Here is a 22316-nt window from a genome sequence, read left to right as displayed (position 1 = left end):
CTCCTGGCTGGAGATCTAAAAACCATGAGTTTAAATGCAGGGAAACCTCTTCTGGGGGACTCTTCAACAGCAGGCCCCACCATTCAGGACAGGACACTTAGGGAACTTCATATTGCTAAAAAGAGCTGCTTTTATTTTTTATTATTTTATTTTACTTTTAAAGATTTTATTTATTTATTTGACAGAGAGAGACACAACGAGAGAGGGAACACAAGCAGGGGGAGTGGGAGAGGGAGAAGCAGGCTTCCCGCGGAGCAGGGAGCCCGATGTGGGACTCGATCCCAGGACCCTGGGATCATGACTCGAGCCGAAGGCAGATGCTTGACCATCTGAGCCCCCCAGGCGCCCCTGAATGGAGCTTTTATGTGGAAGGAGACACGTTTTTCCCTGATCCTCTGATCCCCCCCTGAACACCCATTTGCAAGAAGGTGGTATGGACAAAGGTCAGGGTCAGGGGTATGTATCTTCCTTTTCCCAGATGGCCCCATGTCCGGTTCTATGAGATGGGAGGGGACGAAGGGCTGCCCTATCGCTGAAGTCCTTACATTTTAGATCCCTTTAAAAAGGGCAAACAAACAAACAAAAAAATGTAGCCCATGAAGCCCCGTAAAGCAACGCAGGCTTTTTACGGCCGACCTCGGGAGTCTCGAATTCTTTCCAGAGCAGCCACGGAACCACGTGGTCTTCGGCTGAGCCTATGGGGTGCGAATGATTTCACGCAGGAATAGAAGTTTCAGGGCTGGACCCGAGCAGGGGCCTGAGCCCCTGGGGAGACGTTGTGAGCGGCGGTCCTCAGCCCGAGGAACCTAGCTGCCTTGTGATCACGGCAGCCGGCGGGCCGTCCAAGCCCGGAGCGGAGTAATGATTAACTGAGCTTCCTCCGGGAGGGAGGGCGGAAACAGTTAAACTCCCGTGACAGCTGCAATCATTTAGGCGTGGTTTTCTAGTCTGGCTCAGGCCGCACAAGATCCTGGGCCAAGGGGCAGAGGAAGGACGGCTCCGGCGCCAGAGTCTTCCAGATGGCTGAGTTGGATCTGATGGCTCCAGGGCCACTGCCCGGGATCGCCACTCACGCTCTGGCCACTGTCAGCCCAGACTCTGGGTCGGGCAGCCCGGCCGAAGAAGAGGACACGGGCTCCCCGGGGAGCTCTCAGGGGGAGACGGAGGGACAGGGCAGCGGCTCTGCAGGGCAGGGGGGTCCTGACGGCGAGGGGGAGGCGGAGATCCTATGTGATTTCTGCCTCGGGACCGGCAGGGTGAAGGCGGTGAAGTCCTGCCTGACCTGCATGGTGAATTACTGCGAGGAGCACCTGCGGCCTCACCAGGAAAACAGCAAACTGCACAGCCACCAGCTGACCGAGCCTGTGAAGGACCGGGACCTGCGCACCTGCCCTGCCCACCGCAGCCCCCTGGTCGCCTTCTGCCGCCCCGACGGGCAGTGCATCTGCCAGGAGTGTGGCCAGGACGAGCACAAGGGCCACGCCTCGGTCTCCTTGGATGATGCCCGCAGGGACAAGGAGGCAAGTGCTGGGGTCCATCCAGGAGAGGGAGGGGAGGAGATGGCATGCCCAGGGAGAGGCTGGACCACCCCCGCAGCTCCTGGGGCTCCCCGACTTCACTTCTGTGCTCTGAGTCCTGACAAGCACTTTAGCCTTAGTACCTGCTGGCTGTCTGTCCAGGGTAGATATCTATTGCACTTGGCTTTAGAAACTGAAGTGGGTCACTCTGCTCCCACCTGTATCCGGCTGTCCCTATACTATCTCTGTGTGTGCCTCTCACCTCATTCTTGCTAGCTTCCTATCTGTCACTCCGCTTTTGGTGATGGACACGTGTTTAGGTGTGGGGTGCAAGAGTTCTGGGGCTTAGGGCAGTGACATCTCCTTCTGGCTGGATCTGTGTGGCAATTAATGAAATGGAAGCCTTGGCAGAAACTCAAGAGAAATCAAACCTTTCGCCCATTTTTTCTCTTTTTCCCCTTTACCCCAAACGGGAGACCAGTAGAAAGTGTTCCTCTAGCGGTATCTGCAGTGAAATCCGAGAGCTTGGAAAAAAAAGCTAAGGTAGCCTAGAATTGAAAACTTACCTCCAGATACAATGTCAAGGACGGCTTAACTTCGGGAAAATAGAAGTTCCTCATCAGATAGAGGTACCAGGAGGGACTAAGAAACACCATGCTCAGAGCCTGTAATTTTATTCCCATCAGATAGGGAAACTGTTTCTAGAACAACCAGCTTTTCTTTGCCCTAAAGCAGAGAGAGCATGGGGAAGTTCTTGGGAATGGATTTAGCTCCTTTGTATTCTTTGTTTCTCATACTTTGACTTTTTGGGAGCATTTTTTTTTTCCTCCTCAGTAGGGCAGTGCTGTTGACTTCTCTCCCACATTCTTTATGTTCACCCCGTCGGCAGCTCCCTATTTGCGCTGCACAGGGCGGGAGCCCCACAACTCCTCCGTCCAATGATCCTGGGCAGCAAAGGGAAGGGCTTTCTGGGAAGGGCACTGTATTCACCAGGGCCCCTCCTCCATGTCCTTTCTTAGGCACAGATTTTATCCAGTGTTAGTGGCCATTGTTCTGAAAAGCTCTGTATTCCAGATGCCAATGAGTCACCATTCCCAGCGCAGGGAGCCACTTGTCAACTGCTTCCAGGGTTTCCGGCGTCAGGGAAATGTCCTGCCAGGAAAACAATTCTCTGCCACTCATAACCAGGATGAGGCTCAGTATAATGCTCTTCGGTAACCATGGAGAGGCTCTGTATCAACAGATGGACCGGTCAAAGGGAAAAGCTCAACAGAGTTAAGCAAAACAGTCCTCCCTGAGCATTGCCCTGTGCCAAATGCTTTCCGTGGATTTTCTCATTCAGATAACTCTCATTCCTCAGATAAATCTACTGGGTGGCAATTCTTTTTATCTTCACATTTTGCCAAACTCCCAACAGACAACTAAGTCATGGGGTAAAGAATGGAAGCTTTTGGAAAGCCACCCTACACGGGGAACATGGGTGAAGGACCCTAGGATCACAAAATTATAACATTACTTTTTTTTTTTTTTTTTTGGTACCAAAATCCTGCCACACATATAGTAGAGATACTAAGACCAGCATGGATACAATATGGATTTTAAACACAGAGTAAACTGCCGCATGGCAGAGAGTTAGGGTAAATGTAATTCTCAGCAGGAAGAGTTGAGCAGAGCATATATGGAACCCTAAATTCAGGCATCCTCGGGGAGAGCTGTGTAAGGTAAAACAAAAAACTGGGTAAGGGGCTCCAGAGCTATTTTTGGTGTTGAAAAGCAATGATGGCCACAGGTACAATCCAACAGCCCCACCGCCCAGATTTTTGGTGAGGACCCCAGTTCAATACCTCCACCCTTCTGCTCTGCCTAAGAGAGCTCTCGCCATTTCTTTCCTGTGTCCTTGTTTTCAGCTCAGAGAGCAAGTTTCCTTCGTAAGTGCAGTCACACTCTAGGTGGCTCTGCCAAATTTCAGGAGCCAAAAAGTTTCTCTCAAGGAGCCCAAGAGACCAGCCCAGAAGACACGGTGATTTGATGAGACTGCAGATGCCACCAGGATTATTGTGAAAGTTTTAATAGGCATAATGAAGGCTCCAGAAGCCTCATATCCCGGTCAGCTAGCCCCACCCTGCTGGAGTGACTCACTGAAGGTCACTTTGCGTCGTGTTAAGGGCTAATTAGTCAAGCAGGCGTGTCGTTGTAAGAAAGTGTAAATGGCAGTGTCAGTTACGAGGACACAAAGCAGCTGAGATCCTGCATCAGATCCACAGAGCCACATACTTCTCAGTTAACCAAGGGAGCCCCTCCTGAAGCTTCTCTGGTCTCTAGGTATGCCAGTGGGCAGAACCTCTGGATTTTGGGAAGTGGGTGTTCTTTGATACATGTTCTATCCTGCTGGTCTACCAGATCCCGGCTCTTCCTGATGGGGACTTTTCTCTGCCCCAGGTCAGCTTCCTAAGGCCTCTTTGCTTTTAAGATCAGCTGGCCTTGCTGTGTACATGCTTGCATGCATGCAGTGCCTGATAAAACTTGGACTCCTTTGGCCATTTCCTTGTTTGTTCTGACCCTGGAAGTGCAGTGGCTCTTTTCCTGCTCTTCCTCAAGCTTATCAGACATCATCGATTCCTTCCTATGGGCTCAGTGTAAGACCACACTGTCTGTCCTCAGGGAGCTTGGACTCTTAACGAGGAAGCCAAGGCAAGTTCCATGGCTCCCTGGAGTGCCCAAGGGCTGAGGCAACAGAACTGCTACGCGGTCCAGGAGGGAGTTGTCAGCAGGAGTGAGGGCAGGGCAGGGTTCTTGGAGGTGGGAAGATCTATCTTAGATCATGGGTCACACTACATGCAGCCTCAGCCTCAGTTCCAGAAGATTCGGGACTGGAAGCATCCTGGGGACACAGTGTTCTTGTAGAGCAGGAGCCAAGTTTCTGCAAGCTGCAGGTATTCACGCATCTCTGGGGAGCAGTTAACCAGCATTGTTCATAGCCCGTTTGCTGGTGGCCACAACACGGATGATTTGAGGGCACTCAGGAAAAGAATTTCCTCTAGAAGTGCTGAGGAATGCGTTGGACTCAGTATTACATAACTTGTTTTTTTCCTTACACATTCTACCAGGCTATATGTCTTTCAAGAGCAGGGAGCGTCCTATTTGACTGGACAGCATGTGGTAGGTTCTGACCAATTGGCTGAGGAATGAAGTCAGTCCAGGTGGAACTCTAGTCTACCAAATGCACTCTACAGAAGGGCCACTGTTGTGCAAATGGGACAACATAGGAACCTGGACCGCCTAGAATTTTCTCTCTTCTCCTTCCCTCTACTGTTCCTATTTGCATTGCTAACCCCAAGTCTGGCCCCTAAGCTCTGGGTACCACCTTCCCCTGTAGATAAAAGCAAGAACAATTATGTTAACACCTTCCTGTGCCCGATGCACCAGAGGAGAAGCTCAGTGATTTGATAGAGATCAGATGGCCAGCAATGGCAGGTCTTCATACCCCAAATACTGTGCCTTTGGCACAACACTTGTCATTACCTTGCAAAGTAGGCAGGACCTTCCATGCCCTTCAGTACAGGGCTGTCTGCATTCATTGGCACCACTCTCCTGCTTTTGTGCCAAGTCTACCCTGGCCTGAAACGTGTATAGCCGGCATCTTGGGGAACTCTAAAGCCAAAGCTTGAGTCACCCCATCATTTTCTAGGAAAGGAATAACTGGAGATACAGGTCACCCAAAGCGGCCCCACCTTTTGTGGTAATCCGGAGTGCCTTCCCTTGGGGTGACTCACTCAGAGAGGTCCCCATTTGGTACTCAAGAGTCCTTTTCTCCTTTTATGGCAATCTACAGGCAAGGGAGAGTGCCCCCTCCCTGGCTACTTCCTGGGAATCTCCCCATGTCCCTGGATCCTGCTGGGGCTGCCCGTGACCCTTGCCAGGGTGGGTTCGGTTGTGCCCTTCACCACCATTAAACAAGCACTTCACATTTCCCCCTTTCCCTTCCCCCCTTCCACGACTGCCCCCAAATAGGTCAGACCCTCCCCTTACCCCCAAACAGGTTTCGGGGTGGGGGGTGGGGACACAGAGCTCCCTCAGCTCCAAGTCAGCACCCCAGATCCTGAGCCAAACAAAACAAAACTAAGAAGTTACCTGCCTTCTGCGGAGTGAGCCGCTGGCCTGGGCTACCCTCACTAGGGGGCCTGGAATTCCCCCCAGGCTTCAGTGGGAAAAAGCAGAGACCATTGATGCCCTCTGAGTCTGCTTAGGGTGCAAACATGCAGCTTCTGATGCTGATATGACCTATTGAAAGCCTTTAAAGCTGTTCTCTTCTTTTTTTGCTGACTCATGCCCTTGGAGGGCCTTTGAAGGCTGCAAAGGTTTAGGCTTCATGCCTTGGCACACTTCTTGGCAGAACGTGTTAGGGAGTCTCCAAAGGGAAGGGTGAAGAAGGCAGTGGGGTCAGAGCAGGCAAACCTGAGGTTCTCAGGCAGGTACTTGCCCAGGCCGGGAGGGCCAACTCTGCCTGCCTCCGGGAGTGGTGAGTGTGTGATGCAAAGCAGCCATGGTAGTAATGTGGTTTTGGAATATAGGTGAGCTTCGATGGGGTGAGGTCCAGAGCCGATGACCAAGAAAGAATTCTTGAGATGTCTTTGGTGCAAAAATGGTGGTTTATTAAAGCACAGAGACAGGACCCGTGGGCAGAAAGAGCTGCTGCCCCGAGATCTTGAGGAGTGGTGATGGATATACTTGGGAGTTGGGGGAAGTAAGGAAAAGAGAGGTTTCAAAAGAACTTTCATATGCTAAAGAGGACAGGCCTGCAAGGCACCTGAGGCCTCACCATTGTCAAGTTAAGGTTGTTTTCCCCTCTAGCAAGGTATTAATATTAAGATAGTTGGGAGATCCCTGGAAGAATGTCACACAGGTCCCACCTAGGAGTGGGGGGTGGGGGGGAGGTTGCAGGGTGTCATCTTATGCTTTGTCTTCAGCTAGGCTTCTGCTCCCTCATCAGTAGCAGTAACCAAGAAGAAGGGCCCCCGTGGTGGCTGACGTTGGTAGAGTGCACACAGTGTTCCAGCTACTGGAGCAAGTTTGCATTAACACACGCTATCTCATTCAGTCCTCACAAAAACCCCATGGGTTGGGTGCTTTGGTTATCCCCATTTCACAGGTGAAGAAATGGAAGTCTGGAGACGTTAAGTAGATTTTTCCAAAGGATCAGCTGCTAAGTAGAAAAACTGGGGTCCCTACCCTTGGCTCCAGCTTGTTAGGTTATTTTGGGGGCAGACTGGCTGGGTTAGACTCCACTGTTGAACTATGTGATCTTGATTAGGTGGCTTGATTGTTATCATCTGTGAAATGGGGATAACGGTACTTAGCTAACATGGGTGTGGTCAGGGTGATAGGAGGTAATCCATCTAAATGCTGGAAGGGACGACCAGCGCACCGCACGACCAGCGCGCCGCACAACTCGTGGTATATTCAGGGGATCATGCTGAGTTCAGCCCCAGGAGGTGTCGGCACACAGCTGACCCTTTGTGTCCATTTAGAGCCCTCCAGGTGGCTTCTGAGGCAACTCCCAAGGTCAAAGTCTCCTTTCCATGCAAGAAGAGCAGATAGCGCCATCACTCCTGGGGACATTCTGTGCGCACTGCTTAACGCCATTCTTCCCCCTTCTTAGGCTGAGCTTCGGGACACCCGGTTAGAGCTGGAGCGGAAACTCAGGTTGAACGAAAACGCCATCGCCAGGCTCCAAGCCAATCACAAATCCGTTTTGGTAAGGCTGCTCTGGGTCACCTGCTGTGCACCAGCACACCTGAGCTGCTGCTTCAGGCTCAGCCAGGCCCATCTGGGGTTGTGGGACATGGGGTCACAGGCCCAGCCTCCGTGTCCATGGGCTCCTTGGGGTTTCTTGGCAAATGAGAACTGTAGGTAGAGATATGAGCCTAACCCTAACCACAACAGGGTGGCCTCACATCGCTATCAGGTCTTGCTATGAAATTTTGCTGTGAAAATGGCAAGTGATTTACTTTTTAATGGTACAGAGTAGGAGCAAGATCTGTCCTGTAATAACAGCATTCTTGTTTTTACATTTGCATATGCTTTTTTGGCCAGGGAAAAGGCGTGTGTGGGGGAGTAGAGGGGGCATCTAGCTAGAAATCTAGGAATCATGCAGAGTTTGGGCTTCTGTCATAGGAGGGTGTTTTGCACGTGAGTGTCACCAGCCCTGCGTCCTGGCAGCCAGAAAAAAGAGTGGAGAACTGCTTGATTAGTGGATGGTAACTTGATAAAGCCACTGGTATGCCAGGCTACTTGGTTTTAGTCTCTCTGGTTTATGACTACTTTCCATATAAACTCTTAAGTAGACCCAAACAGTTCCACAAATACTTCTCATTAGTGGAAAACCAAACCATCACCAAAAAAAGAATGCAAAACACCTAAGCTATGGCAGTGAGTCAGCAGGAGCATCTTTGCATACCATGAATGATTCTTTCCAACCATTCATCCATCCACCCTTCCTTCCTTCCTTCCTTCCTTCCATCCATCCATCTTTCCATCCATCCATCCATCCATCCATCCATCAATCCATCCATCTTTCCTTCCATCCATCCATCCATCTTTCCATTCACCCACATATCCATCCATCTTTCCATCCATCCATCCATCCATCCATCCATCCATCCATCCATCCATCTTTCCATTCACCCACCCATCCATCCATCTTTCCATCCATCCATCCATCTTTCCATTCACCCACCCATCCATCCATCTTTCCATCCATCCATCCATCCATTCATCCATATCTGATATATGTATCCATTTCAACTTAATTTCCTCCTTCTTAATGTTTGCAACTAACTAGGTTTGAAAGATCAACACCTCTTTTGCACCCACATCATCTTATGAAAAGAAGAAAAATAGTTGTCCCCCTTAAAGTCTTATAAACCTTCAGAGATTGTTGATTTCTAGGCTCAAGATAATCTAGAGAACCACATGGAGCATTCTACCTCTTTTCTAGCCCTTTATTTTTCAGACACTCTGATCCCTACTCAGCTTTTCTCATAATTGTGTGGTAACTTGGGGAAGTAGTTATCACAATAGCCAACATGTACAAGGGATATGAACACACAGAGAGATGACAAGACTTGTCTGGGGCTCCCGGATTGATGAAACAGGAACCTGGGATTGTTGTTCCCTCAACCTAAGAAACTCAGGACATTGGGCGCCTGGGTGGCTCAGTTGGTTAAGCGACCGCCTTCGGCTCGGGTCATGATCCCGGAGTCCCAGGATCGAGTCCCGCATCGGGCTCGCTGCTCAGCGTGGAGCCTGCTTCTCCCTCTGACCCTCCCCCCTCTCATGTGCTCTCTCTCATTCTCACTCTCTCAAATAAATAAATAAATAAATAAATCTTTAAAACAAACAAACAAACAAAAAAAGAAACTCAGGACATTCACAGGCATGTGCACCATCCTCAATCTCTTTAAACCATTAACTTCGATACCTTGATATCCTTGGGGCCCCTCCCCTCTTTAGTCTTTATTTGTCATTATTTGGGGGAGGAAATAATATCCTTTGCGTATTCCATTTACATGCAAGGAACAAGTATTTCTCCATGAAACAGTTTAGGCACGAGAGGTCACGTTTGAAAGTGGAAGCGTCAACCCACCAGCATCAGTTGAAGCCTCCTTCCATCACCCTTCTTCATGAGGGCCTTGGTGAAAGAGAGGGGATCTGGACCCTGAAGTCTCTCTTTAGACTCCTGCTTCTCAGCCTCATGGTATTGCGCTTCTATGAGAAACTTGTGATTGCAGGACCCATGTCAGCAAGAAACTCTCAGGGCATTTTGAAGAACAAGATTTATTACTCAAAGGTCCTGGAGGGCACAGAACATTGCCCAAGGGCCACAGAGCCATACCGCAAGGTCACAGATAGAGAGGGAGGGAGAAAGTACAGACCTGGGGTCTGCCTTTATTGGGGTTGAAGGTAGGTGTCTAGGTTTTTATGGGCACATTCTTAGTTGGCTTATTTAAAGCATAAGGGCAGGAATTCGGGCTCGGGAAGAAGCAGGATCACTCCAGGGGTCAGATATCTAGATCCCCCAGGGAATTCTGAAAGAGGGAGCTTCCTGAGTGGGGGTGGCCCCATTCCTTGTCTGACTGTGTTGCTTCTGGCTGTTACACAGCCGGCAATATGTTTATTCCAGATGGATGTCTTTGGAAATGGATGCTTCAGGGATGACAAATGTAATGTGGGGCACTTACATGACAGGTGCTGTTCTCCATGGGCTCTTCTGGGTCTGGGCTTGAGGAATTTGGGGAATATCTCCCATCTTCTTCTTACTTAGTCCCCATTACCAGCTCATTTATTTCCAGTTCTGTTCAGCTGACCCAACCTCACGGAAGCCAACAGGTGATGGGGCAGTTGGCATGAAAATGGCAATGTAGAGAGTCTCTACCCATCTCCCCGCCCCCAGTAAAGATGCCCCTTGCTTCGTTTCCCCCCCTCCTTCCTCCTCTGCCAGCAGATCAAAGACTGGGCCACCACTAGGCATTCTTGTGGGCTTGCATTCCTGGGCCCTGGCTGAGCGGTGTCCCCAGCCAAGCAAAGGTCCTGCTACCAGGAGTCATCATTTCTTCCTATCCCCCTCTAAACCTTAAAGCTTTCACATATCCTGGGCCCAGAGTGCCATCCTTTCTGAGTCCTTTCCTTTCCAGGCCCCCCTTATTCTCCTCCTTCCCTCCCCATCTTTCCTGCCAGGGAACAGAGGTGCCCTAGCAGCCTCAGCCTCTGAGGTACCTGGTATTTGGGATCCTTGTGGATGCCCAGGGCTGGCCCTTGCTCTTGGAAGGAGGATCAGAAAACAGCATCTAGAGGGGTTGCTCGAATTGCTCTCAGAGGGGATCGGTGTGGGTGAGGACAATGGGGGGGACTGAGGCAGGCAGAGAGCAAACTCTGGTCTGTGGGGTGAGGTGAAGGGAGTGTGAGCAAAGGAAAGCGTGTCCAAGATGGTTAGATGAAATTTAAACTGGAAGTATCCAAGGGAACTGTCAGCACCAGTCCTTGAGAACTACCAAAGGACAGAGGAAAGCATTTACACTTGGATTGATGTTATAAACATGATACTGACTGAAGGCAGGTATAAAGGATGTTTGTCCTGTGAAAGGGCAAAGTACACATGCACATGCATAAAATGGCATCATGCAAACCCTTAGGGTTTATCACCCGAACTTTGCTTTCTATTTTATTTGGACAACACATTCCTCCTGCACAGGTTTGTGGGTCCTGCCACGCTCAGGGGCCGTGGCCACCTACCCACACCCTAAAACATTTTGTGCCTGGTAGAGACACCGTATAATTTGCTTTCAGTTCTGATGGACTTGGTGGGCAGTTTAACCTGATGTAATGAAATGCCAAGACAGCGAATTCATGCTACCAATTTGTGCAAAGAAGCCAAATTATTAATGTCCCGCAAGAAAGATAGCTATCGAGTGTACTGAATACATGCATTTCTCTGGTAGGAGAATTGATTTCAGACACTTGAATCGTAACCCCAGACTGTCAGAGCTGCCAACGGTCTCAGAAATGTATAAGAGATGAAGTTGATGATGGCGAATAAGTAAATTCGCCCTGGAGAGTAAATCCTTTTTTTTTTTTTTTCCAGGATCCCAGGATTTGTATGAGAATAAAATGTACCTTTAGATTTTATCTATCTATCTATCTATCTATCTATCTATCTATCTATCTATCTATCTATTTGAGAGAGAAGGTGGGGGAGGGAGGGCATCAGTTGGAGGAGGGGCATTCAGGGAGGGAGAAGCAGACTCCCCGCTGAGCAGGGAACCCAATGCCATGTGATGCGGGGCTCTGTCCCAGGACCCTGAGATCATGACCTGAGCTGAAGGCAGACGCTTAACCGACTGAGCCACCCAGGCACCCCAAAATCTTCCTTTTATGATAGAAAATTGCTCCCTAACTTACGGGTTCCTCGGGTTTACTTACAGTGCTGTGTGCTGAGCTTCGAGAACGTTGTATGCCTCGCTAACCTTTTCTTCACTGCCCCCTCCCTCACCAGCTGTCGGTGTCAGAGGTGAAGGTGGTGGCTGAGGAGCAGTTTGGGGAGCTGCTTGCTGCCATGAGGAAGGCCCAGGCCGATGTGATGCTCTTCTTGGAGGAGAAGGAGCAAGCTGCTCTGAGCCAGGCCAACGGCATCAAGACGCACCTGGAGCATAGGAGCGCACAGATGGAGAAGAGCAGGCATGAGCTGGAGAGGATTGCTGCCATCAGCAACACTGTCCTGTTCCTGGGGGGGGGGGGGGGGGGGGGGGGAGTAGGGGGGGAGTGCAGGGGCAGAGGCAGAGGCATCCGGGCCAGGAGTCAGGGAGCACCCTCACTTGGCTAGGCCTGTGGCAGATGTGGGGAATGTGGGAATGGAACTGCTCTTCGATAAATGGGGTGCACGGGGAGCCATGGGGACAGACAGAAGCACGTTTTAGCAGAATATAGGAATACTGGAGGGGAAGGCCAGACTTTCCAGAGTGGGAGGTTGGAACCGGGTTATGGGAGGTAAGTCATGTCCAAAGAGAGAGAACAGCCTATGCGCAGCTAGAGACGTTTCAGAAAGCACTATTTGGGGAATAAGGCGCCTTCACCAGGATGGGGCGTGGGCTGCTGGGCACTTCGGGTTGGAGGTGACGAAGTCACAGACGGATGCCAGTGGAGGGTTTCGGGTGGGGGAGTGAGGAGCTGAGGTCAGTGCGCCTGGCAGGGGTGAGGCTGGAGACCTCTTGCCTTTCAGAGAGGGCTGTGTGTAGCTGGTTGATGGAGAAGGCCCCTCGGCAGAGACCTTTCATTACAGGGCAAGTCAGTATACACTAAGCCACATGCCATTAGGGCCAGATCTGAAGGATATGTGATCTTGCAGGGATCGGGTATAAATCCTGTCATCCCAGATCTGTCACTAGATAGCTGGGTAGTAATTAACCAAGGCACTTAAACTTTCTGGGTCTCAAATTCCTCATTTATCAGATGATCACGTCGGAGTCAATAGCTTTCTTTCTTTTTTCTTTTCTTTTCTTTTCTTTCCTTTCCTTTCCTTTCCTTTCCTTTCCTTTCCTTTCCTCTCCTCTCCTCTCCTCTCCTCTCCTCTCCTCTCCTCTCCTCTCCTCTCCTCTCCTTTTCTTTTCTTTTCTTTTCCTTCCTTCCTTCCTTCCTTCCTTCCTTCCTTCCTTCCTTCCTTCCTTCCTTCCTTCCTTCTTTTAAAGATTATTTGTTTGAGAGAGAGAGAGCATGGGCTGGGGGGGGAGGGGCAGAGGGAGAGGGAGAAGCAGGCTCCCCGCTAAGCAGGGTGCCCAGCACGCAGGGCTTGATCCCAGGACCCCAGGATCATGACCTGAGCCGAAGGCAGACACTTAGCTGACCAAGCCACCCAGGTGCCCCGAGAGTCAATAACTTTCAAGGCTCCTTCAGCTCTAATATCCCTAAATACAAATAATTTTTTTTGTTTGCACCTTTGAGAAAGTTCCCCTCTAGTTACAACAAACATAAATGTTTATTATGAAAAAGCACTTGAAAAACGAGGGAAAGATGAAGGAAAACTATCATCCATACTCCTACCACCCCAAACAACCATAGGTACCCCTTTAATGAGAGAAAGAGAAGCAGGCAGAGAATGACAGACAAAAATACAAGAATGTCCCTCTTTCTGTCAGTTCCCTTGCTTTTCAATATCAAAACAAAGAAAATGTGAATAAATACTTGGCTTTCCACATCATGAATTTCCCCAAAGAGGACATATATAATTTTTCTTTTTTCTTTTCTCCTTTTAGGACTTTAACTTAAAAACTTTAATATGTATAAAACATATTTTTCTATAAGATAACTTATTCACATAGAAAGATAACTTCTCCAAGTTGTGAGCCAGTTGAAATGACAACACGTATTAAATAACTAATTTTTCCCCCCACTGATTTAAAATACCACTTTTCTCAGGTATGGCGCGAAATCTATATGCAGTGTTAAAATGTTTATCTATCAACTCCCTGGGTTGGCCTTTTTCTTCTCTTCCATTAATCTGCCTAACCATTTTGGTACAATTTTCTTTCCATTGCTAAGTTTTTGGCTCTATCCGGTCTGCCCTGCAATGTTCCAGCTGAGTTTGGATTTTGATACTGTGTTGCATCTGAAAGCAACCTTTCCTGATCACTGCCTTGTTTTGAAGCTTAAGCAACTTCATATGATTATCTACCTGAAAGCACTTTTCAAACTCTAAAGCACAGTGTAACAATTGGCAAAGTCAGCATTCCTGTCTGAGGGTCTGTTCATGGGTCTTCCTAGTGCTGCGCCTGTTCTTCCACTCCTCTCTTCCATATGTGTCTTGTGTTTAAATTCTAAAAAAGAGGGGTGCCTGGGTGGCTCGGTCGGTTAAGTGCCTGCCTTCAACTCAGGGTGTGATCCCAGGGTCCTGGGATAGAGCCCTGTGTTGGGCTCCCTGCTTAGCAGGGAGGCTGCTTCTACCTCTCCCTCTTCCTCTTCCCCCGCTCATGCTCTCTCTCTCTCTCTCAAAGACATAAATAAAATCTTTTAAAAAAGTTCTAAAAAAGAAAAAAAGTCCCGAAGGAATGAAAGTAGCAGGAATGTTACTGTTGCTATTTGGACTGTTGGCATACAATGTGTTCTTGTTCTTGGGTCTCTTGATTTTGATTTTGATTTTTTAATTTTAATTTTTGTGTGTGTCTCTTGATTTTTATTTATTTTTATTTTTTTATGTTTATTTTTTGTATGTGTCTCTTGATTTTTAAAAGCCCACTGTAAAAAAAAAAAAGTAATAATAATACTTCCTGTGTTGCTAGGTCTTGAGCCAGTCATGTTTCATATGCTTGCTTTGTGAAGGGCACATCACCATTAACCCATTTTACAGATGCAGGAAGCGAGGTAATGAGAGTAGTCCAGTTTCAGAAATTCAGAAATGAAGGCAAGTTCTGCCATGTTTCCTTTCCTGTAGGAGTACTGCAAGTTTAAGAACACTGAGGACAGTGCCTTCCCTAGTGTTTACATCGGACTCAAGGACAAGCTCTCGGGCATCCGCAGGGTCATCACAGACTCCACGGTGCACTTAATCCAGTTGCTGCAGAACTACAAGGAGAAGCTCCAGGATTTCTCCAAGGAAGGTGAGGAAAACTGTCTGGGCCATGGGCTATGGAATGTGTGTTTCTCAGGGTGTGAGAGAGCTAAGGGAGGGAGGGCAAAATCAGGGGGAATGGCTCATCTTCAAAGCCGTCCTTTGGCCAGACAGGTGGCTAATGGACACTTACCTTGACGATTTGATTCTATGATTGAGACCCAGAGAAGTTGAGTTAGTTACATCCTGCCATTGGCTCGAATTTCTCTGGCTAGTTTCCGAGGTTGCTAATGCCTGTACTTTGAAGTGAGATCCAAGTCAGCTTGGGATCATTCTCCGGCGTGCTTTGTTTCACCCATGGAGAAATCATGCATTGAGCATGATTCTCTCTGACGGGACTAGAGTCCAGCCCTTTCTTCCCCCAGGGAGACCAGGGAAGAGTGGCTGGAAAGTCCTGCTTCTTAGTTTCTCCTGACCACCTGGACAGGTATGCATTCGTAACTCTCTGATTTTCTAGAGGAGTATGATATCAGCACTCAAGTGTCTACTGTTGTCGAGCGCATGTATTGGACCTCAAAACCCGCGCCCAGCACCAGGCAACAGTTCCTCCAGTGTAAGTTGCAAACAGCTTCCTTTACCCACTTACTGATGTCAGTGTAATGCTCACTGGAACAAGATCACCATCTTTCCTTAAGTTTCAGGCTCTTGCAACCTCAGGTCTCTCCCTAAATGGGATATTTACAATTTTTTTTTTTTTTTAACCTTTCATGTTTGAGACAATTTCAAACTTACAAAGACATTGAAAAAATAGGGACAGAATTCTTGTATACCTTTCATCCGACTTCTTTGAATGCTAACACTTTTCGGTACATCGTCCAAAACTAGGAAATGAACATCTCTTCACTGCTATTAACTCGTCTATAGAATTATCCAAGTGTTTCTCCAAGCGTGCCAACCAGTGTCCTTTTTCTGGCCCCAAGTCTGATCCAGGATCACAGATGTTTCCCTGCCTCCTTAGTCTCCTCCAGTCTGGGTCCGGTCCCTTAGCCTGTCTTTCATGAGCTTGGCACTTGGGAAGCTCCTGGCTAGTTACCAGATGACTTCCTTTTAAGTCTGGCTTGGCCAGAATTATGTAACCTGTTGTCCTGTCATTATGTGGTACTGACCCGGTCTGTTAGCATGTTTTAAAACACCGTGTTTTCGATCAGTACGTAACCGGTCCACATGCTTCCATCTTCTAGGATGAGGCAGGACTGCATCTATGCAGTTGAGGCTCATTTTTATGACATTTGGCGGGTTAATCTTTTTGGAACATGCCGTTGAATCCTGTTACTGCTTGTTTTCTGGGGGTGACCACTGGTTGGCTAACTGCTGGACCCCCTTTTTCTCCAGTTTTTACATGGAGCCTCAGGTTCCGAGGACTGTATCCTGTTTTTGCCCCAGCTCCTACTTTTTCTCAGGACCTCTTCACTTACACATGGTTTCCTTTATTTATTCTTTCCTGCTTCCTGACAGAAGCACATTTGTATTTTTATAAACAGATTAATACAGGAAACCAAATACCCTTTATTCTTCACATTAAGATAAAAATGAAATATATTCTATTATAACCTATCTTCTTTGGCATTACAGAGGTCTTTTTTCATACCTGTTATTAACTTTGTCTCTTTGGGTTATTGTTATGAACTTTGAGCTTTTTATAGAATCAGATTGTTTGAGGTGCCTGGGTGGCTGAATCGTTGAGCGTCTGCCTTCGGCTCGGGTCATGGTCCCGGGGTCCTGGGATCGAGCCCCGCATCGGGCTCCCTGCTCAGCGGGAGGCCTGCTTCTCCCTCTCCCGCTCCCCCTGCTTGTGTTCCCTCTCTCACTGTGTCTCTCTCTGTCAAATTAAAAAAAAATAATCTTAGAATCCGATTGTTTGACCTGTCAAAATTGCCGATTTAACCTGTGGGAGCCTCTCTTTCTCTTTTAAAGCTTTTTTTTTTTTTTAAACTAGATTTATGTATTTATTTTAGAGAGAGAGTGGAGGAAGGGGCAGAAAGCGAGGGAGAGAGAGAGTCCTAAGCAGACTTCCTGCTGAGCACGGAGCCTGATGTGTGGCCAATTCCAGGACCCTGAGATCACGACCTGAGCCAAAAACAAGTTGGCCGCTCGGAACCGACTGAGCTACCCAGGCACCCCCATCACTCTTTCTCATTTAGACATTGACGTTCTGCCCTTGAAATTCTGAAAAATATTGTTGCTTTCTGGTGCCAACAGAATATTCCAAACCCACTCTGATTTTCTTGTCCCAAGACATAGAGTCACCTCCTTGCCAAGAAGTCCTGGGTCCCCTTAGATGAGAATATTATTGTTCAATATCTGGATGCTAGGGATTGCCAAAGGAGTTGGTCGGTAAAAGTCTGCTACTGATGCTGTTGGGAACTTTTAGAAACATAGAGCTGCAGACAGTTTTAAAAATATGCCTTTTTTGGGGTGCCTACGTGGCTCAGTCGTTCAGGCATCTGACTCTTGATTTTTGTCTTGGGTCATGATCTCTCAGGATCATGAGATCGAGCCCTGCATCAGGCTCCCCGATTGGAGGGGAGTCTGCTTCTCTTTCTCTCCCTCTCCCTCTGCCCCTACACACCCTCGTGCCCACTCTCTCTCTCTCTAAAATAAATAAATAAATCCTTAAAAAAATATGCCTTTTTAAGACAGTTTTTTGAGATATTATTGACAGATAACTTTGTACAATGTAATGATTTGACATCTGCATATATTGTGAAATGATCGACACAGTAAGTCTGGTTAGCATCCTCTGTCCTCACATAGTTACAAAATTCTTTTTTCTTATGATGAAAACTTTTGAGCTCTCCTCTCTTAGCAACTTTCAAATATGCAACATAGTATTTTTTTTATTAAAGATTTTTATTTATTTATTGAGAGAGAGAGAGAGAGAATGGTAGAGAGAGAGCATGAGAGGGAAGAAGGTTAGAGGGAGAAGCAGACTCCCCGCCGAGGAAGGACCCCGATGTGGGACTCGATCCCTGGACTCCAGGATCATGACCTGAGCCGAAGGCAGTCGCTTAACCGACTGAGCCACCCAGGCGCCCCGCAACACAGTATTGTTAACTATAATCACCACGCTGCACATGACATCCCCTGGACTTCTCTTATAGCTGGAACTTTGTAACTTTGACTGCCTTAGAAATACGGAATGCTTCACGAATTCGCATGTCACCTGTGTATATGGACCGTGCTAATTTCTGTATCATTTCCATTTTAGTATAGATGCTGCCAAAGTGAGCACTTATATGCCTTTTTGTGGTCCTCGGTTCACATTCATTTTTCCTTTTTTTTATTTATTTGTTTTGAGACAGAGATCTGGGGGAGAGGCAGATGGAGAGGGAGAGAGAGAGAATCTTAGGCAGATTCCGTGCAGAGCCTGATAGAGGGCTCGATCTCACTACCCTGAGGCCATGACCCGAGCCAAAATCGAGTCGGACCGTCAACCGACTGAGCCACTCAGGCACTCCTTCATTTTTCCTTTTAACTTCTTAGATTGTTGTGTCCTTTTTTTTCCTTCTGCAGTGGTCTCATTGACTACTAAGAATTTCCCTTACAAAAAAAAAAGAATATTCCTTACCTAGACACAAAGGAGTTTGGAAAACTCTGGGTTAATCTAAAATAATTTTTTATATTAATGGATTTTAAATAGGCTCAGATATGCTAATTCATTTGGGAGATATACACTGAACATCCTCTCTGAGCTAGAAGCCCGGGATCGAGTCCCATGTGAAATGTGGATTATAGATTAGAAGGAAGACAGGCACAAAACAAACAAATAAATAGATTATACACATTGTGTGGAGTACCATGACGCTTAAAAAGCCAGAAGGCTCTGAGAGAAAGTGGTGGAAAGTCACAGAGGGCCTTTTTGAGGACATGAACCCTTAGCTGCAATTTGAAAGGATCAGTAGGAATCCCCCAGGCTCAGGTTAGGGCGATGATCATGTCACAGGGGGATTGGCCCTGAAGTGGGCTCAGTGTTGCATGCTTCTGAGGCCAGGATGGCTGGACCATGGCCATCAAGGGCCAGAGGGCAGGAGACAAAGCTGGAGACACGGGCAAGGGCCAGTCATGCCCGGCTGTGCAGGCTAGGGTGAGGGGTCACTGCTTTATTCTGTGGCCGAGAGGCACCATCTAAGGTCTTGAAGCTGGGGTGACATGATTTCCTTTAGCCTACACCCTGGAACATGCTCCACGGCTCTGTGGTGGACAAGGGTTGGAAGGGGGTCAAGATAGAGCAGCGTGGCCAGCAAGGAGCCTGTTGTATGATTCTGGACTAGATTGGGGGTGAAGCAGTGGTTGGGACAGAAGTGGGATCTCCTGGGCTTGAAGCTCTCTGTGCGTATGTGTGTGTGTGCGTGGGGGGCGGGTGGTGAGGACGGGAGCGAAGAAATTTCCAAAATAACTTTAGTGTGACTCCAGCAACTGGGTGCCTGGAGGTGCCATTATTTTTTTCTTCCCTGGGATCGAGAAGAGAATATGTTTGAGGGAATGGTTGAGAGTTTACCACGCTATCTATATATTGGTCAAATTAAAAAAAAAAATAGAAAGACTCAAGCGTGGGTATGTTAGTGCCTATTTCCACAAGCCCTTGCCAACACCGAGAAAAATAGTGCCCAGCTTTCAGTACGTATTTGCCGAATGAATGAATGACCAATCAGTCAGTTTTATTTCTTGATTCCATTCCGCAAATCACACAGTCAATGCCAAGCAGTTGGAACTTCAGAAAGTAAGGAAGTAGAGTGACTTGTGTTCTCTGTTCTCCGGTTCTCGCTCACCTCTTTTCTGGGGGGAACAGCGGCTTGGGGTAAACAGAGAAGAGGAGAGAGAAGTTTTCTTATACCTGGGAGGCAGGCTGGGTTCGAAGAGTTCTGTCCAGAGCAGCTGTCCATTCCTGACCTGCCTCCCCGCCCTTCCTCCGTATCCCCTCAGATGCGTGTGACATCTCCTTTGACCCGGACACGGCTCACAGGTATCTCCGGCTGCAGGAGGACAATCGCAAGGTCACCAACACCACGCCCTGGGAGCATCCCTACCCGGACCTCCCCAGCAGGTTTGTGCACTGGCGGCAGGTGCTGTCCGCACAGAGCCTATACCTGCACAGGTACTACTTCGAGGTAGAGATCTCCGGGGCAGGCACCTATGTTGGCCTGACCTGCAAAGGCATCGACCGGAAAGGGGAGGAGCGCAATGGTTGCATTTCTGGAAACAACTTCTCCTGGAGCCTCCACTGGAACGGGAAGGAGTTCACAGCCTGGCACAGTGACACGGAAACCCTGCTCAAAGCCAGCCCTTTCCGGAGGCTGGGGATCTACGTGGACTTTCTGGGGGGGATCCTCTCCTTCTATGGGGTAGAGCCCGATGCCATGGCTCTGATTCACAAGTTTGAGTGCAAGTTTTCAGAGCCCGTCTACCCTGCCTTCTGGCTTTCCAAGAAGGAAAATGCCATCCGGATCATGGATCTGGGAGAGGAGCCTGAGAAGTCAATGGCAACTTCTGCTGAGGCTGCTCCCTAGACCCCAGACTCTTGCTGACCACAGAGACAGGGCAGAAGCCTGCATCTTAAGGGGGACCTGGGGATGGAAATGTCTGCCACTGGTAGCTGGCTTTAGGAGTCACGTGGGTCCCTGCACATGGAGAGAGGTCTCTGGCTTTTTCCTTTTGCTCCCTGCTGTGCTGTTCTCTGTTAGAGCGTGCCCTAGGCACCTACACCCCGTTTCTCATCTTCTAGTGATATTCTCCTGTCTGCTCAGGTGAATGTCGGAGCAATCAAAAAGATGGCAGAGTAATCAGAATCAATGGCAAGCTCTATTTTACATTGCCTACCCCCAGACACTGTTCTGGATGCTGTGTGGCCGTTGACTCCACCTTCACAGCAGCCCCCTGTGGGTAGAGGCTCCTATCATCCTCATTTTGCAGATGGGGAACCTCTGTTCCCGGGTGTGTGTGTGTGTGTGTGTGTGTGTGTGTGTGTGTGTGTGTGTGTATGTCAGTGAACTTGCTCAAAGTCATTGTGCTCACACGGCGAGCAAGTAGCAGAGCTGGGATTTGAACCTGGGCAGGCCAATGTGGAGATTGTAACCACCACACCATGCTGCCCTCCTCATTCCATCATGGGTACTGTGGGTAAGGGAGTAAGCTACATGATGAACTCCTCAGCATGGACATCCAATGTCTTAAACCCTCAGTGTCTTTGCACCCGCTCCGTCTGGCTGGGTCATGCAGCTGAGACCTCCCTACCTCAACAGCAGCTCATCTGCTTTTTGGATAGTAAATATGATAAGAAATGTCTTTCCAGAGTCCGAGTCTTCGTCCTCATGACCTCTGAGGGGGTGTCTCAGCTCGAGATGTGGACTTGTCTGATTTCTCATTCAGAGGACAGTCCTTCAGATATTTGGAGGCAGTTCTCATACACATCCCCCAGGGAAGTAGTCTGGTTTTCATGCTCCATTTCCCACGTTTCTTCATAACTGCTGGGTCTTTTCCTATGAACTGTGTCAGGCAAGGCTCTCTTCCTCTTTAATAGCTGTTGGTCCTTTCTCAAGAGTCCATTTCTTTACGTCGCTTGTCTTGTTTCCAGAGACCCTGTCCTGTGTTTGTATCCAAGGATTTATACAGTGTAGGATTTGAATTTTTTATCAGATTTTTTTAAATTTGAATTTTGTTGAGTTTTTTTTTTACTTGAATTTAAAATTTCATTGCATCATTGCTGCCCGCTAAGATACTTTTGATTCATGATTCTGCATCCAACAGATGAGCACTCCTTCCTAGCCTGGTGTCACCTACAGAGTTGGTAAACTTTTCTTCTGAAGTGTTAATCTTGTTGATACATATTGATTAGGGGAGGGCCAAATATGGACTCTGGCAGCCCCCAGTCGATACCTTTTGGGTTTAGTTATGTAATAAGTTACATACTATAAGTTGGTAAAACTGTACATTAATATAGCCCACTTTTAACCCTTTATCCACCAGACACCAGGAAGAACTTTTCCAAAGGCAGAAATCAAGACATGTCTGCCTTTCCTTGCTCTGCCTGTCTCACAATGCTCTCAAAAGAGAAAATGAGATCAGCTTGGCCTGCCTTGTTTTTACTGAACCGCTGTGGGTTAATTGGTGCTGGCTGCTTTATTTTCTAAATGCTCACCAATTGCTCCATTAAACTATTTTAGGATTCCTTTGCCGTGAGTTAACATCAAGGTGATGAGTGTGCTGTTTCCAGAACCTACCTTATTTTTCTTTTTAAAAATTAAGACAGTTTCATGTGTCCCCATCCTCTACCACTTTTCCTAATTTCTTGAAGATTACTGCCTGGCTTTTGGTCACATTGGTCAACAGTGTCAGTGTCGTGAGATGTAATTTGTTTAGGTCAGAATGCCTGAGCCCTTGGGAGTCTCCTTAACTGACTTGAACTTCATTTCCCTGCTAGCTCCTTTTGTTTATTCAGTTTCAGTGTCAACACTTCCTTTCTTGATAGAAAAGATCAAAGCAAAATTGAGAGTTAGAAACATCTACTTTCTGCCCGTCATTGCTTCCATTGATGGGCATATCTTTTTTCTTATTCTTGGTCCTCAAACTGGAATTGCCTAAAATGAACAAATTAAAAAAAAATAAAACAAGAGAACAAAGGCCTATTTTATATTTGTCATTTCCCC

General features: G+C 47.9%; 1 protein-coding gene and 1 non-coding gene across 2 annotated transcripts; one reads left to right on the top strand and one right to left on the bottom strand.

Annotated features, from left to right (window-relative positions):
- The first annotated feature begins 497 nt into the window (after positions 1–497).
- Positions 498–22292, top strand: TRIM16 (tripartite motif containing 16). Its single transcript, XM_025864296.2, has 6 exons — positions 498–1520; positions 7177–7272; positions 11569–11800; positions 14495–14662; positions 15131–15226; positions 19597–22292. The coding sequence occupies exons 1-6, from the start codon at positions 1020–1022 to the stop codon at positions 20178–20180; spliced, it is 1677 nt and encodes a 558-aa protein (XP_025720081.1). The 5' UTR covers positions 498–1019; the 3' UTR covers positions 20181–22292.
- LOC112817326 (U6 spliceosomal RNA) lies at positions 17802–17905 on the bottom strand. Its single transcript, XR_003206365.2, has one exon. It is a non-coding gene; the product is annotated as a U6 spliceosomal RNA (small nuclear RNA).
- Positions 22293–22316: the final 24 nt, after the last annotated feature.

The sequence above is a fragment of the Callorhinus ursinus genome, unplaced genomic scaffold (assembly GCF_003265705.2).
Source record: "Callorhinus ursinus isolate GAN/ISIS: 27379988/994484 unplaced genomic scaffold, GSC_fseal_2.0 scaffold43, whole genome shotgun sequence".
Taxonomy (NCBI): Eukaryota; Metazoa; Chordata; class Mammalia; order Carnivora; family Otariidae; genus Callorhinus; species Callorhinus ursinus.
Note: the sequence above shows the minus strand (reverse complement) of the source record. Positions and strands in the feature narration are given on the sequence as shown.

Coding starts and splice junctions, on each gene's coding strand:
- TRIM16 (XM_025864296.2), top strand. CDS start 1,020: ATGGCTGAGTTGGATCTGATGGCTCCAGGGCCACTGCCCGGGATCGCC. Junction 1,521..7,176: donor ATGCCCGCAGGGACAAGGAG/GCAAGTGCTGGG, acceptor CCCCCTTCTTAG/GCTGAGCTTCGGGACACCCG. Junction 14,663..15,130: donor CCAGGATTTCTCCAAGGAAG/GTGAGGAAAACT, acceptor CTGATTTTCTAG/AGGAGTATGATATCAGCACT.